The 15,685-nt window shown below is 60.3% G+C and overlaps 1 protein-coding gene across 9 annotated transcripts in view; it reads right to left on the bottom strand.

Moving 5' to 3' along the window:
* The window catches only part of KDM4B (lysine demethylase 4B), a 143,082-nt gene that overhangs the window by 31,631 nt on the left and 95,766 nt on the right, over positions 1-15,685 (bottom strand). For 8 of the 9 annotated variants that reach the window (XM_059062030.2, XM_059062026.2, XM_067032975.1 and 5 more), the window contains exon 10: positions 1,832-2,028. In XM_059062030.2, coding sequence (XP_058918013.1) covers positions 1,832-2,028 — 197 coding nt within the window. Of the gene's footprint in view, positions 1-816; positions 1,726-1,831; positions 2,029-15,685 lie in introns of those variants that run through there. The other variant, XM_067032979.1, reaches the window with a different exon arrangement.

Genomic DNA, 15,685 nt, shown 5'->3' on the forward strand with positions numbered 1-15,685 from the left:
CGGGGCTCTTTGTGCACGGAAGTTTCCGGCCAAGGCCCGGCGGCTGGGTCCCCGTCCTCTGGGCAGGCTCCTCTGACAGCCTCTAATCCCATTCCATCCTGGAATGAGGCCCCAGTCCTTGGCTGTCACTCTGTTGACCAATCAGTCTGAGCCATCGCCAGTCAACCATCATGCAAATGCAGGGTCGCTCCGCTCGCTCGCTCGCTCCCTCCCTCCCGCGAGAAAGAGCGGAAAGAGCGGGAGCTGCAGCAGATCAGCCTCACCAAGAAGGTGCTTTTCGGAGAGCAGAGCGGAAAATCAAAAGGAGAGACAACAAAGGAGATCAGAAAAGAGAGACACCTTCACGCGGGCTGTCAGGAGCAGATGGGAAAGCATCCCGGAGCTGAGAGAACATTCTCAGAGAGGGGCCTCGGGTGGGGAAAACACGCGGATGAGGGCGCGTAGAAAGGAGAACAGGCCCCGCGGGGAGAAGGTTCTGGGCTGGGCGTGACCGCTCGGCCAGGATGCTTTCTCCCAGTTTCTGCAGAGCGCTGGGGTGCCACCAAGGATGCCCTGTCCGAGGAACACACTGGCCAAGGCCCCGCCCCTCAGGGACCAGGTCCTGGGGGAGGCGCTGTCCTTGACCAGTGGGGACGAGACCCGCCAGCAGTGACCAAGGGCTACAGGTGGAAACCTCACCCGAGGCCCAGATCCGACTGCAGCCTGTGTGTGCCGCCCACAAGCTAAGCATGATGTTTACGTTTTTAAATGGTTCAAAAGTTAAAAGAATAATAACATTTTGTGGCATGTGAAAATGATATGAAATTCCCACTCCAGTGTCCGTAGGTAAAGTTTTATTGAGACCCGCCACACTCATTGTTTACGGAATGTCTTACTGTCCAGGGCGACCGCCGTGGAGCCAAGTGGTCAAGGGAGAGCCTGCTGAGCCCTTGGAGCCCTAACACCACCACGAAGACGCTCTGGGCCGCCCCGCCCGCCCCAGCCATACCCCAGGCCCAGCGACGACCTGCCAACCGTTCCTTGGGCACGAAGAAGGAATCTGTTTGAACCCTGTTCACAGACAGCTCAGGCCCTGAGAGCCTGGACGTCTCCCAGAGAAAGCACGATGGAGTCGGACGCTTCCGAGGCCGCACGGCACTGCCCCTCGCTCCCCAGCTCCGCCACCCACATCCCGGTGGCCTCGGCGCAGATGCCAAGAGGGGGCGGCCACTCTGCCCTCTCCTTCCCCGCTGGACACCAGGCAGCGGCCGGGCAGGGACCACGCTGGGTGCAAGGTGGGTTGGGAGGGGGGCCTCTGAGATGGAACGGGGTGGCAGAGGGCGTCCGGGGGCAGGTCTCTGTCGTCACCTCCGCGTCCGCGATTCAAGCAACACGCTACCTGAGGCACCAGAACGAGCATCTACAGACGCAAAGGGGCAGGGGCGTGGCTCTCACGGAGGGAGCGCGGGGCCTGTGCCCCACGGCTCCTGCCACAGCTCCGAGTCAAGAAGGGCCACGCGGCCCTGACGCAGAAACGGAGCTCTCGCACCGGGGATGGCGGGATAGTGAGCCGGAAGCCTGAGAGGGACAGTGTGTGGGGTCCTGAGAGGGCTAAAAGGGCCCACCTCCCAGGAGCTGGCAGACAAGGAGTGGGTGGGAGCCTGAGTCCCCTGACAACACAGGCAGCGACGGCGGTGAGTCCCCAACAGCCCGCGGAGGAAGTCAGGCCCGAGAAACACTCTGCCTCTGCAAGAGGGAGAAATGGAGGAGGGAGAGAGGGAAGGGGAGAAGGAAGGAGGAAGTGGAGGGGGGGAGGGGGAGGGAGCGGGTGGGGGGCCGCTGGGTGGCTCACCTGCGGAGCAGCCTGGCCTTGAGCGAGGCCCGGGAGGCGCTCCAGGTGCTCAGCTCGGGGCTGCTCAGGGCCGTGGGCCGCGTGTGGTCCAGCACCGGGAGGTCCTTGCCCTGCTTCCACAGCTCGTAGCGCTCCGGCTGCAGGATGCGCACAAAGACGTCCATGGAGATCTTGACCATGTCCTTCCGGCATGTGCACTGCGTGCGGGCAGGAGAGAGACCACTGAGCCCGCGGGCCAGTCACCCCACACCATGCGGGGCGCCCCGAGCCTACCCCGTCCCTCCCTAGAAATTCTCTCACGAGACAGGAAAGGGGGTCCTCTCATCCCGACGCGGGGGAAGGTGAGGCTGCTGCATGCCCCCAGTGGGAGCCTCTGGCCTTCCCCACGGAGTCGCAGCCCCCCACCTGACCGTGGTCCACCACGGCGCCCCCAGCCGCTCAGGAGCCGAGGCCCCATGCTCTGAGCTTCGGCCGCCTCGAGTCAGTTCAAACCAAAATCTCCCTCCTGTCAGACATGCGTACCCCCGACCAGGTGAAATGCACATGGAATGTCTTATAACAGCGGTAATTCCAAAGGTTAGTTATGAAGAGGGAAAAAGCTGTCGGCCCCCGAAGAGCAAACAAGGAAACACACGTGATCTGGAGAAGGTGCCCCCCTGCCCCCGTGTCCCTGCCTTGGGCTTCACGGGAGGAGGCTGGGGACCCAGGAGACTCAGCACCTGGCCCCAGGGCGGCCGGAACTCGCCTCAAGCCAATGCTGGCCTGGCTAGTAGAGTCCCTGGTGGCTGGGAGCTTCAAGCGCAGGACAAACAAGCATAATGAGGACGGGCTGAAAAGGGGTCCTCCTTCCCCCTCCTCTGCGATCTAGACCCTGAAGACGTCTCCACACGCAAACCCCATGCTCCGGGAGCCTGTCCCTCTATGCCACGGGGTCACGCTGGCCCCCAGGACCGGGCCCCGTGCAGGAGGCGCTGCAGCCGTCCCAGAGGAGTTGGGGGCCGGAGAAGCCAGGCAAGGATTGCAGAAGCCAGGCTCGGGACGGCGAGCCCTCGGTCAAGGGGAGGAAATCAGACAGCCCTGGTGTCCTAGCTACCTGCGGGCTAAGGCCAGGAGCGAGAGGGAAGGAGAGACCGTGGGGACCGCTGGTCTAGGGCAGGGCTGGCGAGCTGCCCACAAAGGACTAAGCAGTATAGATGCTTCCAGCTGTGCGGCTCGCTGATCTCTGTTAACAATCTCTCAGCTCTGTCGTCACTTGGGAGCAGCAAGACCGACTCGACTCGTAGACAAACGGGTGTAGACGAGTGCAGATAAAACTTTATTTACAAAAAAGGCAGAGGGTCTAGACTCTAGAGGACAAAGCAGCACCTGGCGGTGGGCAGCCACCTTCCGGGAGATGAGCTTCCCCGGGGATGGCTCCACGGGGGACCTCGGGGTGGGCCTGACCCTGCGGGGCCGAGCTCGCCTCCCTCTGCAGGGGCACCGTCCTTGCCTCCTTAGGGGGACGAACCTGTCCTGAGCATCGCGACAGGAGGCCGCGGGGCAGTCGCCCCTCGGGGACACCCACACTGCAGCCCCTGCAGCTCTGACTCTAAACGCCCCGCTGTCAGATAAACAGGCTTATCCCTTTTTAAGCCATTCCCCAAACCACAGCTTAAAAAGTGTACTTGGATTTTGTTTTCCCCAGGCTGCGTGTGTGTGTGTGTGTGTGTGTGTGTGTGTTTGCGTGCGCGCGTGCATGCATGCATTTAGAATTGTGTATGCATTCATTTTTCATCCCATGCAATTTCAAAGGACATTATGAACGTGTCTCCGTTTTAAATGCACATCTCGCCTCTGTTTACAACCACCCGTCACTGCCACTTTCTCAAAGGAAATGAAGGAAGCGGAAGGAAAAGACTTAATCGAATGCAGGGATTATGTATCCTGCCCCCGACTAGCCCCTCCCGACTTCCCTCAATTGGCTCAGAAACAGCGAGATATTTATGACCGGGAGCCTGAGGCTGCTGGGGGCGGGTCCCTTGGCATCTCCCGCAGCCCCAGCGCCCCCATCCTGCCCACTCCCAGGCCACATCTGGGAGCTCCGCTTGGGGACAGCAAATAGCCTGACCACACCAAGTGGGAGGGAATATTTATGACCCACCAACTCCCCGCAAACTCAATTCAGTTAATGAGAAACCGCACAGCAGAGAAAGGCTGGTGGTGTGATTTGGCTGTGGAGTGGCGAGAGCACAGATGGCGCCTGGGTTCCAGATTCCTGGCCGGCCGCGGCCTCCCGTCAGCACCGACAGCAGCTTAAGGGATGTGTATCAAGCGGCCTTGCAATTGCTTTTCCTTAAGTAATTAAAGAAAGCACCTGTGTGCACCGTGGAGGGGACGGAGGGGACCCGGAGCACGCTGCCTGTGTCCCGGAGCCCAGCCAGGGTGCAGGGCTGGGAACACTCAGCCTCACGTCTCCTCCGCGGTGGGGTTTGTCGCCGGCGGGGACCGCGGTGTGGGGGGCGTGGGCACCAGGGAGGAAACGGTGGGAAGAAGGCAAGGCCCCTTGGGTCGTGGGGGACAGGAGCGACAGCCCCCGGTTCAGGACACAGCAAAAGTCACCTCCGCAGGCTCAGCAGCTGAGCACCACAGACCCATCGCCTTGTTTCAGCTCACAGTTTGGCAAAAGAATCTGCTAAGTCCAGCGAAGAGATCCGGCTACTTGAAAGCAACTGCCAGGGGCTGAGCGCGCCAGACCCCCCGCAACGGCCCAGCGGACCCTGCACCGTCTTCTGATTTGTGGTCTCTGCCCAGCAGAACTGCCCACACCGCCGTTTCACCTCGGGCCTGCGAGTAAGCACGGGGTCTCCGAGCGGCAGGGCCGTCCTGGAAATGGGGTTCAGGAAGGGCGGGAGGCCGGAGGCTTGGGGCACAACCCTCAGGGCAGCACCCAGGGAGGGGCTGCGTCCTCCCCTCCAGCCCGGCGGGCTCCCAGACCTTCCTGAGGACCTGCTGGAGTCACTATGGCCGAGCGTCTGCCGCTTGCTCTCCAGCTCCTGAGCTCAGCAGCCCCATCAGCCGGAGACCAGCCGGAGCGTGCTCTCCCCGGGACCCGGCCTGGCCATTCGTTCTGATGGGGAAACTGGGCTCGAAGGGGAGGGAGGAGGCCAGAATCGCGTGGGGCGGGGCGCCCGCTCCACGGGCAGCTAGGTAACGGGGACGCTGAGCGTCCTGCTCACACCGGCCAAGGCGGGGGGCGGCTGGTGATCCCATTAGTGCCGAGGGGCCATCTGGGGACAGGAGGAGTAAAGGAAGAGGCGGGGGGCTGGGGGGGACACGCGCTGCGCGTGGCCTGGGTCTCCGCACCAGCCTCTGTGGATGCGAGACAGGCTGCGCTCTCTGTGGGTGCCCACCCTGGGCCTGCCCGCCTGGCTGGGGGTCGGCCTCCCGCCCACAGGGCTCTTGGCCCCCACTGGCTCAGCCCCACCCCCAGATCCTGGGCCTGGAACATTGGTCTCCCCAGGTGATGCGAGCAGAGAGAGGCGGCACCCCGACGCTCAGAGCAGAACTGGCTCTCTGATGAGCGAGCCTTGGGGGGCCTGACAGCCCCGAAAAGTGCACCTCAAAGAGCCCTTGATGGGGGGCCCCCCCGGGAGAGCTGCTGGCACCAAGTTAATTAACACAGAAAGAGCTGTTTAAAGTGACAGTGGAGAAGAGACACGAGCTCCGCCCCCACACCCCTCACAAGAGGTCCCCCCCAGAAGCAGACACCAGCTGCCTGCCGAGCAAAAGGCTGGCAAGGACACAGCCCTGACAAGCCACGGGCGAGCCAGCGAGGCCCTTTCCTCCCCTCCCAGGGACCTCACCCAAGGATGCGAAAAATCCAGACAAAGACCGTCTCTGCTCCATCACAGAGAGAAAATGTGCGCATGCACACACACATGCACCGGCCTGGGGGAAAACTCCAACCACAGATCAACGTCTGTGGACCCCCTGGGTAGGCATCAGAGCCACCCGAGGGCCCCCGCACGGACTGGCGAACCTTGGTCCTAAGAACCGATTCAACTACAGAAACGGTCTTACAATGGATCTGTTGTCAGAAGAAATACAAAACTCAGTCAAGAACACTTTAAAGCCCCAACTGCGACCAAAAACCTTTAGGGAAAGTCAAGGGCATTCATCAGAACCAACCATGGTTCTTTCAGAGGGGGGAGGGGGACTGTCAAACAATTTTGTAGTATTTGTTTTTCTAAATCTCTTTACTGAGCAAGTATATCATTTAAGTTGGTTGGGGGTGGGCAGATTAATGAAATCTGGCCCGCCACCTGTTTTTGTAAATAAAGTTTTATTGGCACACAGCCCGGCACACGGCCCTGCCCACGGCCACACTGGTGCTGCTAGAGCAGAGCTGAGCAATTACACAGCAATTGGATGGCCCCCAAATCCACAAATATCCACTATCTTGTCCTTTACAGAGTTTGCCAAACCTTGATGAGTCACAGAATCATTTTCACAAGGTATCTTGAAGCCCTGACCCCCGCAGCGTGTCTGCATCTGCAGAGAAGGACTTAGGAGGTGATGAAGGTTAAATGAGGTCATAAGGGTGGGGCCCTAATCCTACAGGACTAGTGTCCTTTTCAGAAGAGTAACAGAGACAGATCTGACCCCTGCCCCCCCCGCTGCCCCCAGGTGAGGACACGGCAGGAAGCTGGAGGTCCACATACCAGGACTAGAGTCCTCACAGGAAGCTGACCCCAGTGGCACCCTGATCTCAGGCTCCCAGCCTCCAGAAGTGTGAGGAATAAATGCCTGTTGTTTAAGCCACCCAGTCCCCGGTACCATATTTCTGCAGCCTGAGCCTACAGAAGACAGATGTCTGTCTGGAAACTTACTGCAGTCCCGCTTTTCACTGAGCATAGCAAGCTGCTGCCAGAATCCGACTCTCACCAGGTGCCAGGAAGCACCTAGAACCTGGCACACGGAGGCCTGGCCTCGGGCTCCACCTCCTCAAGGCTGCACCTGCTTTCACACCTGCAGCCCGAGCCGACCACTCTCAGGGGAACGTGCCCCCCACCAGAGCCCCTGGGGACCTGAGCAGTAGGCCTGGGCCAGCTATGCACACCCCCAGCCAGGCCGGGCCCGGACCCCACTTCAGAGGGGACCCGGGGGCCCATAAAAGGGACCAGCCCCATGCTGTCCGGGGTCGCCAAGTCTCCTTCCTACAGAGGCACCAGCTCCTAACCCCGAGCCACAGATCTCACACGTTGTGCCGGGGACGGCCGTAGGTCTTCTGGTTTGTTTTGTTCTGTTTTGGCCGCGCCGCAGCATGCGAGATCTTAGTTCCCCGACCAGGGATCGAACCCATGCCCCCTGCAGTGGAAGCGTGGAGTCTTAACCACTGGACTGCCAGGGAAGTCCCGGTTTTCCATTTTAATGAACTCAGGCGCTCATAAATGGAGGAGGAACGCGGTAATGAAGTTCCCTGAAATGACACCTAAGGAATGAAGGGGTCAGATCCTTGGTCACCTCGCCAGGGCCTATGGCAGGAGATGCAAAAGGGCCAGGCTTGGGGGTGACTTTCTCTTCTATTTTTCATGGTGGTAGGTGTGCAGGTGGGCCCTTTTTCTTACTGAACCCATCCCAATACGCTACATCTACCAGCAGTCACATTCTGTACACAGCTCAGAGACACGTCTAAGATGTGGCCCAAGTTCCAGGCAGGATGGAGACATAAGACTTCCTAGAGCTTCCGAACAGTCTGGCCCACAGTGGAAGCACACTTTAAAGGCTTCAATTTCCCAAGGTTTTGGTTGTTTAAAAAGAAAGGCACTGATCTTAGATTAGATCCAGCAATTGAAGCCATAAAATCCCAGAGCAAAATGGTTTCTCACTTTTAGCTCACAGAGTCTGTCTTCCACGTCTGAACCATTACATGCTCCGAACTAAGCAGGCTGAAGGGCTGTGGCCTCACGGCCCAGCGCCGGGCCCGGCCCTGCAGCAGCTGACAGTGAGATGGGGAGAAATAAACGCACGCAAGGGGGCAGGAATACGGGGGCAAAGAAGGGCCACGTCCCCCCAGCGTCCGCCCGAGCCTTCCTCTCGGCTGCCAGGAACAAGCACCTACTGTGTGCTCTTCTGGTCCTGCCCCTCCAGCCCCAGGCGCTCTCTACCCAGCCAAGGCCCTGGGAGGGTGGGCCCTCCTCCTGCCTCCTCACACCCCCGCAACTGACCCTCATGGACTCGCCAGGGTCCCCAAGGACCCCGGTGTGCACATGGCTGTCCTACTCCAGTTCTGCACGAGGAGGGGGTGCAGAGAGGGAAAGGGGGAGAATACGGGGGGTGCGGGGGGAGAGAACAGACAGAGGGAGGTGGGAAGGAGGGGGCAGGGAGGGGTCGGGGGCAGCAGGAGCCTCACAGGGCAGCACCCCGGCCGCTGGGGCCTGGCCCGTTACCCAGGGAGCCTCCTGTGACATAAATGCCAGCTTATGTGAGGCCCCACCCATGGCCTCATCCCATCACAGCCCCGTACAGAAGGCTGAGGGTCCTGACAGCACCCGCCAGAGGCCCAGTAAGACGCACACTTGTCACTTCCAAACGACGAACGCCGAGAGTTACGACCGTGGAGCTCAGGGACTCTGGGCCTAGTCTGAGCACCCGGCCAGGAGCCGGGAGGCTGTCGCCCGTGTTGGAAGACTGACACATCAAACCGGCGACATTCATGCCTGGGTCTCCCAGGACCCGATTCTAAGTTTGAGGAAAATGAGAAAACAGGGTAGGGCGGAGGCTTGTCTCTGGTTATCAAAGCAGGGGCCCCACACAAAGACAAACAGATTTTTTTTCTCACCGAAGCATGAAAAAATAGAAATTAGAATGTCATGGGGCTCAGGGCGGGTGGCCCCTGGGCCCAGGAGCGCTTGGCTCGAGCTGGGGGGCCCACGGCAACCAGTGGACGGGCACCGGGTGCCCCACACCAAGGGTATGGGGCAGTGGCACCTCCCAGGGACTCCCAAATCCTCTGGGGAAGGAGCCTCGCAGCCTCTGAGCCCCTGGGCCCGAGGGGAGCCGGGCCTCAGGTGGAAGAGGGCAGCGGGGGCCCCCGGTCCCGTTCCTCTGTTCCCCTCGCCCACCCCCACTCATCCCCGGCCTTGATCCTTGGTGACATCCACCTCCACCTGCTGACCCTTCCAGGGGCCCATGAAGGCCTCACCCTTGAGCCACCCCACACCCATGGCTGCAGGGCGGGAGGACGGCACCGTGGGGACAGGTAAGCACCACAGGCCAGCTGTTCGGGGTCTAAATGGGGCTGTGCACAGCTGCCATCTCCTCTTCTCCTGAAACCACAGCTCAGGGACTCGTAAGAAAGGCGCATCGTCAGGCACAGGGAGAGGGAAAGGAAACAAAGAAATGCTCCCAGGCTGGACAGGGGTGAGCGGCCAGGCCAGCGAGGGGTGGGATGCAGGCGCAGGGGAGCTGGACCAGCAGAGAAACTGGCCACCACAGCCAACGCACACCCGGGCCCTCTGGAAATGGGGGGGTAGGGGGCACTAAACGACGGAGGTCAGGGCGAGGGCCACGGGAGGATGCTAACTCCTGCTCCCCTACCCACCTTGCCCACGTGGGGACGCCAGGCAGGGGGAGGATGTGGGCGCCACCCCCGGAACCAGGGGGAAGGGACCACGTCCCTACTGAACCTGGTGGCACAGGCTCCGGCCGCCCTCTGCACCCCCTTCCACATCCTCCCCCGAGGCAGGAGGCCGGGAAGCCCTTCCCTGCACAACCTGGCCAGTCCAAGGGGAGGGACCCAAAGATGCTGGTATTGGGAGACCCCAGCCCCACCCCGGTCACTCCACGGCATAGCCTCAAGCGAAAAAGACCTGCCCCGTGTCCAGAGCTGCCACCAGCTTCAGAGTCCCAACCCACCATCACCCCCGCCAAGTGTCACAGTCCCCACTCACAATCATTGCTGCCAAGCCCCATGGCCCCCACTCATAATTATTAGTGCCAAGCACCTACTGTGGTCTGTGGAGACTGAAACAAATGGAAAATATAATGGGAAAGAAAAGACAGAGAAGTCAATTTCCAGAAGAGTTTAAAATACTCATTGATATCCTCAGAAATGAAAGACACACGGCCTCGGGACTTCCCTGGTGGTCCAGTGGTTAAGACTCTGCGCATCCACCGCAGGGGGTGTGGGTTTGACCCCTGGTCAGGAACTAAGATCCCACATGCCGCACAGCGGGGGCCAAATAAATGAATCAAAAAAAAAAAAAATTAAAGGAAAAAAAAGACATGGCCTCATGAAACAAGAACAGAGCCTACAAAAAAAGAACATACAGAAGACAAAAAAGGGCAGCCATTAAAAACACCAACCCCCCAAAAAAAGCACTGATAGAAAATTTGAGTGAGAAAGTCAAGGAATTCCCTCAGGAAACAGATAAAAAAGACAAGACGGGGAATTCCCTGGTGGTCCAGCGGTTAGAACTCGCCGCTTCCACTGCCGGGGGGCCTGGGTTCAACTCCTGGTCAGGGAACTAAGATCCTGTGGCAAAACAAAGCAAAAAACAAAACAAAACAAGACAAAGTAGAAAAGAGGGAGGAAAAGATAAAGAAAGGGGATCGGGCTTCCCTGGTGGCGCAGTGGTTGAGAATCCGCCTGCCGATGCAGGGGACACGGGTTCGTGCCCCGGTCCGGGAAGATCCCACGTGCCGCGGAGCGGCTGGGCCCGTGAGCCATGGCCGCTGAGCCTGCGCGTCCGGAGCCTGTGCTCCGCAACGGGAGAGGCCACGACGGTGAGAGGCCCGCGTACCACAAAAAAAAAAAAAAAAGAAAGAAAGGGGATCATGAGATCTGAAAATCCACCTAAATGACAGGAGTTTGAAACAGAAGAGAGACTGAAAAGAAAGCCACCTATGAAGTAATTTAGGAAAACTTCCCGGAATCGTTAGTTTCCAGGCCGAAAGGGCCCAAGCAATAGCAGGCGGCTGAAATCAGGCTCACACCAAGTACATAATAAAGAAACTTCAGTACACAAAGAGAGGATCTGAGAAGCTTCTTGAAGGGTGAAATGCACGTCACCTGCCCGGGGTCGGGAATCGGGAAAACGAGCTGGCTTTCTGCCACAGCAGGGAATGAAGACCACAGGCGGGCCAGGCCCTCTAAGTTCTGAGGGAAAACCATCACCCGAGGAGATGTCGATACCCAGCCAAACTGTCAGCCCCTGTCCGCAGCAGAGATTTCTGGGAGAGCGCCGCAAATTCCAGGGTCAGCCTTTCCATTGAGGTGTTTTTCTCTTTTTTTTGTTCCCTCTTTTCAGACGTGGAAAGTCCCAGAAAACGTCACTGCCCCGCTCTTTTCTTGGAAGTCCCCAGAGGATGCGTCCCCCCAACACAAGGTCAGGGCGGGGCGTTTAAAGAGAAAGGGGCCCAATGCTCTTTCCATCACCCCACCATCTTCTTCGCTTCTCAGGACGCGCCCAGCTGCTGATGGCGCTGGAGTTGGTCCCACTGGATCCAGGGGCCCCTCGGCAAGCAATCTGCTACCCGTAAAGAAACCATCAACCCACTGGCTCAGACACGAGCCCTGCGTCTTCCCTGGGAGGCTGGCGCAGTCTTGCCTACGGAAGCAGGGCTGGGGCAAGACGTGAGGAAGTCATCATTAACAGACCCTTCTAGGGGAAGGGGTCCAGCCTCATGCAATCAGGGTTTGAAATGAGATAACGCCCCGAAAGCTCCCAGTCCTGGACCATCCCGATCCTAAAGCAAGACCCCTCCCTCCTATTTCTCCGGCCCCTTCCCCTCCCACTCACCAGACAGTGAAAGCCAACAGGGCTGTTCTCTGTGTCTCATTCCCCAGCCTCTTACTCTATTCTCAATGCCTAAGGAACTATGCTTTGCAAACCATAATAATCCCATGCAAAACTGAAATCACATAAAACGGTGTGCTTTGGGAAAGTGTAATGAGAGACGAAATGAGAACCACGTTGAAAGCCAGACCTTCCTTTAACATCTCAGCTCAGAAGGAAAGCTCGCCCAAATTCCAAGCCCAAACAGTGGGGAAAGGGGACTCCACTGACCACCCCGCCTCTCCCCGTGCAACCCTCCCACCCCCCACCCCCACCCCAGCCTGTCCCCAGTGACCTTGAGGGCTCAGTCTGCGTGTCTCCCTGGATGGAGCTTCAGACAAGATCCTCCGAAGGCACGGCTGGGGGGCTCTTTGGGGAACAAACATACAAAAACCTTCCACAGAGCCTAACAACTCCAGACTGACATCTGGGCCCCCCAGTGCCTGAGATCTAAAGAACGTGGAGGCCCTGGGAGTTGGGCGGACCCTCACCAGAGGAGAGCGAGGGCTCCCATACCCCAGCAGCTGTTCACACACCCCCGCCCCGGGGCCACACACAGAGACAGAGCTCAGGACACACAGCGCGCAGAGTCTGGGAAACAAAGGGCAGCAGACGCCCCCTCCCCTCCCACCCCCGCTGTTCCCACTTTCTGGAGCCTCCTCCCCGGGCAGGCGCAGACTCTGCACCCCAACACACAATGCAGATGTCTTTTCCTCTCCAGAGAAGAGCCGCTCCAGTCGCTGTTTACATGGTGCCTTCCCCCGAGACGCAGGGCGTAACCAGTCCCCGCACGCCTCTCGGGGGTGCACGGCGTTCCAGCGTCCCGAGGGCCCATCCCGCACGTGGGCATTTAGGTTGTTTCCAATCTCCTACTACCTGTTTAAGCACCCACATACATTAGGTTAATACAAAGCTGGCTGCAGTGACAGTTAACTTCGCTTCCCTCGGTTCCCGATGGACGTGACCCGCTTTTACCTTTTCGTTCTACTTTCCTGACTGTTGAGTCCACCGTCTTCAAGACACCAACTCTGACAGAAAACCCCTCAACATCCTTATGGGCCTCCCCGCCACAGGCTATGTGCGCTCGGCTCAGGGTTCCCTCGGCCACTGGGCTGCAGGAGCCATCACGGAAGGGAGAGGAACTTCGATGGCTTCGCTGACGACCGAAGTCACCCCCGACGCCAGCTACGGGAATGCCCCGTCTCACGGAGGTGGAGAACTGGGGTCTGGGGCTGCAGCAGGAGCAGGAAGCCGGCAGCCCCAGGTCCCCCCAGATCCTCCGTTCGGGGTAAGACCCCTCTGTGCTGCCGGAAGCCGGGCGGGAAGGACCCTGGGGGCACTCTGTCAAGACTCACTGTGCCGAACGCTTACCGACACGGGCGTTTCAGGAGGTATCCTCTGCTTCGATAGATTGTTTACCGGCCCCTACACAAAGCTCGCTGGGGACCGCTCCACGCAGCCCGGAAGGGAAGCCTGCCTCTGCAGGCACCTGCCCTGCCCTCTTCCGCCAGGGGCCAGTGGCTAGGGGTCTGGGGAACCTGCTGGAACCTGATTCCTAGGGGGATGCACACATGCTACGGTTCCTCTGTCGGGGGCCACCAGGCCCCCAGGCCCCCAGGAGCCCCAGGTCGAGAAGTCCTGCTGCAGGCTGAGCAGGGCCGGTAGCTTCCTTGGAGTGCCCGTGTCACATCCCTGCTTCTCTGCGCAGCCCCCAACCCCTCCATCCCCAGGCCCCCTTCCCTCCCAGCAGGGCGCTGCCACGCCCGTCGGGCCCCTCCTGCTCTGATCTGAGCTGAGGCACGCGGCACTGACGGCTGGCCACCCCGGCAAAGGTGGAAGTGTCACTGCCGGACCAACAGCAACGCCCGGAGCACCCCCGCTGCCCCCCTCGGGAGCTGCGCTCTGCCCGGGGCTGCTCGGCTCACACAGGCAGCTGGGTACAGAGTACAAGGCCGGGCGGACCCGGGGCCTGGGGGGCTCATCTGCCACATTTCCCCTGATTTAAACAGCACCAAGCTTTAGGAGACCACCTCTTCCTAAAAGGTGGAATAGACACTAGAGTTGGCTCATGTCAGACGGCAAAGCGGGAGAGAGGAGGCCCAGCAACCAGCCTGAAGACTATTGAACGTGGTTCACTGAGATCACCCCTGACAGCTTTGAGGTTGGTGAGGCCGCGGCGCCCGACTCCCTGCCCTCGGGGCTCCTGCCTGCCCTGCTGTGTGCGTGAGGCCGGCCCAGGCCGGAGAGGCCTCAGACCCGACGTGGGGAGGCCGCGCTGGGCGCGGTGCGGCTGGGCCCCGAGCTGCAGACCCCCAAACGTTCGCTGCCCGAGGCACCTCCACGAGGGGCCTCCTCGCACGTTGGAAATGTCCCGTCTGTGTTGTGCCCGAGATCACCACCAGCCCACGTGGCTATGAACGAGCACTTGCTGGTGTGACCGAGGTACAGGACACGTAACTACTTCACTTTAACCAACTTTACGGTTAAAGGGCTGCGCGGGCCGGCGGCTCCGTGCTGGACAGCGCGGCCGGGCAGCCCCGCGTCCCTTCTACTGCCAGCCCCGCAGGCACTGCGCCTAAAACCCCGACCCAGACTGTCCCTCCCGTCCACCCCGCTCCTCCCCCACTGCTCCCCAGGGGACAGGGCTCCACAGTGTCCCCCCATGCATGTCCCCCAGGGACCTCAGAATGAGGCCTTATTCGGGGAAAGAGGGTCTTTTCAGACAAGTTGGCCCAGGTGAGGTCACGCTGGAGCAGGGTGGGTTCTAAATCCATTGACCGAGAGGCCCTTATAAGAAGAGGGGAAGTTGGACCCGGACACGGGGACAGGGTCCCAGGAAGATGGACAGAGACTGGAGTGACGTGTCTACAAACCAGGGACACCAAGGATTACCGGCCACACCAGAGGCTGGAAGGGGCAGGAAGGACCATCCGCTGGAGCCTTCAGCCATGCCACACCTCCATCTCAGACTCCGGGCCGCCAGGGCAGGGCGGGGACATCTTCCCGTTGCTTTCAGCACCCCTCCCCCGTTGATGGCATTTTCCGACCTGAATACACCAGGTCTACAAACTGCCCCGCCCCCCAAGGAGCCCCTGCTGGTTGACGCGCCCCCCGCCCCCCGCCCGCCAGCCGTGCCCTTCGCGGTCTCCCTGGGTCGGAGCACTCCTGGGCGCCCTGTCCCTCATCCGTGTCCTCCTCTGCCACCTCGCCAACTTGCTCCCACGTCCCAGCAACTTGCCGATGACCGGTGCTGAGCGGATGCTGATGTGGGAGCGGCAGGCATGCTTCCCAGGGAACAATCCCGGGGCCAGGGGGCACTGCAGCCCACACGGTAAGTGTTAAGCACCCAGAGGCGGGGCAGAAACCACCCTCCCAGGAGCCTGCATCTGTCAGGACCAGAGCCGGCCCCCTGCTTCTGATGTAATTACCCGCACTGCAGCGGGCGGCGCGGTAACAAACCAGTTCATTAGGAAATCCACTGGAAGCCCTCGGAAGCGCTTCATAAGCAAAACCATTAGGCACAGGGCTCCCGGGGCTCCCCCATCCTCGGCGGGCGGGGCTGCTCCCCAGGGCTGGGCCGGGTCACAGGCCTTTGATCTGCGGGAGGCTGCCCGCCTCCCCGCCAAGGTCGCTCTCTTTCTTCCTCCACATAAAGGAAGCCTCTTCCGTGCGTGCGTGGGGCACTGCGGCTGCAGCCCGGCAGCCTAGACAGTTCTCCCGCCTGCTGTGAAGGGCCCTCCCGCCTCCCCCTCTGCGCGGATGATGATGAACCCAGGCCCTAGGTGCCAGGCACTCCCCAAAGGTGCTCTGCCCGAGGGCCCCGCCAGCCCCTCAGCTCTCTCCCTTCACCCACAGCCCATCCCACTGACCAGGACCCATGGACTCCCTCTCCCTCTGTTCTCCAGGCTCCGAGGGGAGCCAGCCCGCCTGACCTCTGTAACAATCTCGTCATCCAAAGCCGCAAGGCGTTTACTGCGGCCAAGCAACAAACTCCATTCACAGCAGGACGGCAGAAAAGCCCAGATTGAGACTGTAG

The sequence above is a fragment of the Kogia breviceps genome, chromosome 4 (assembly GCF_026419965.1).
Source record: "Kogia breviceps isolate mKogBre1 chromosome 4, mKogBre1 haplotype 1, whole genome shotgun sequence".
In the NCBI taxonomy this organism is placed as follows: domain Eukaryota; kingdom Metazoa; phylum Chordata; class Mammalia; order Artiodactyla; family Physeteridae; genus Kogia; species Kogia breviceps.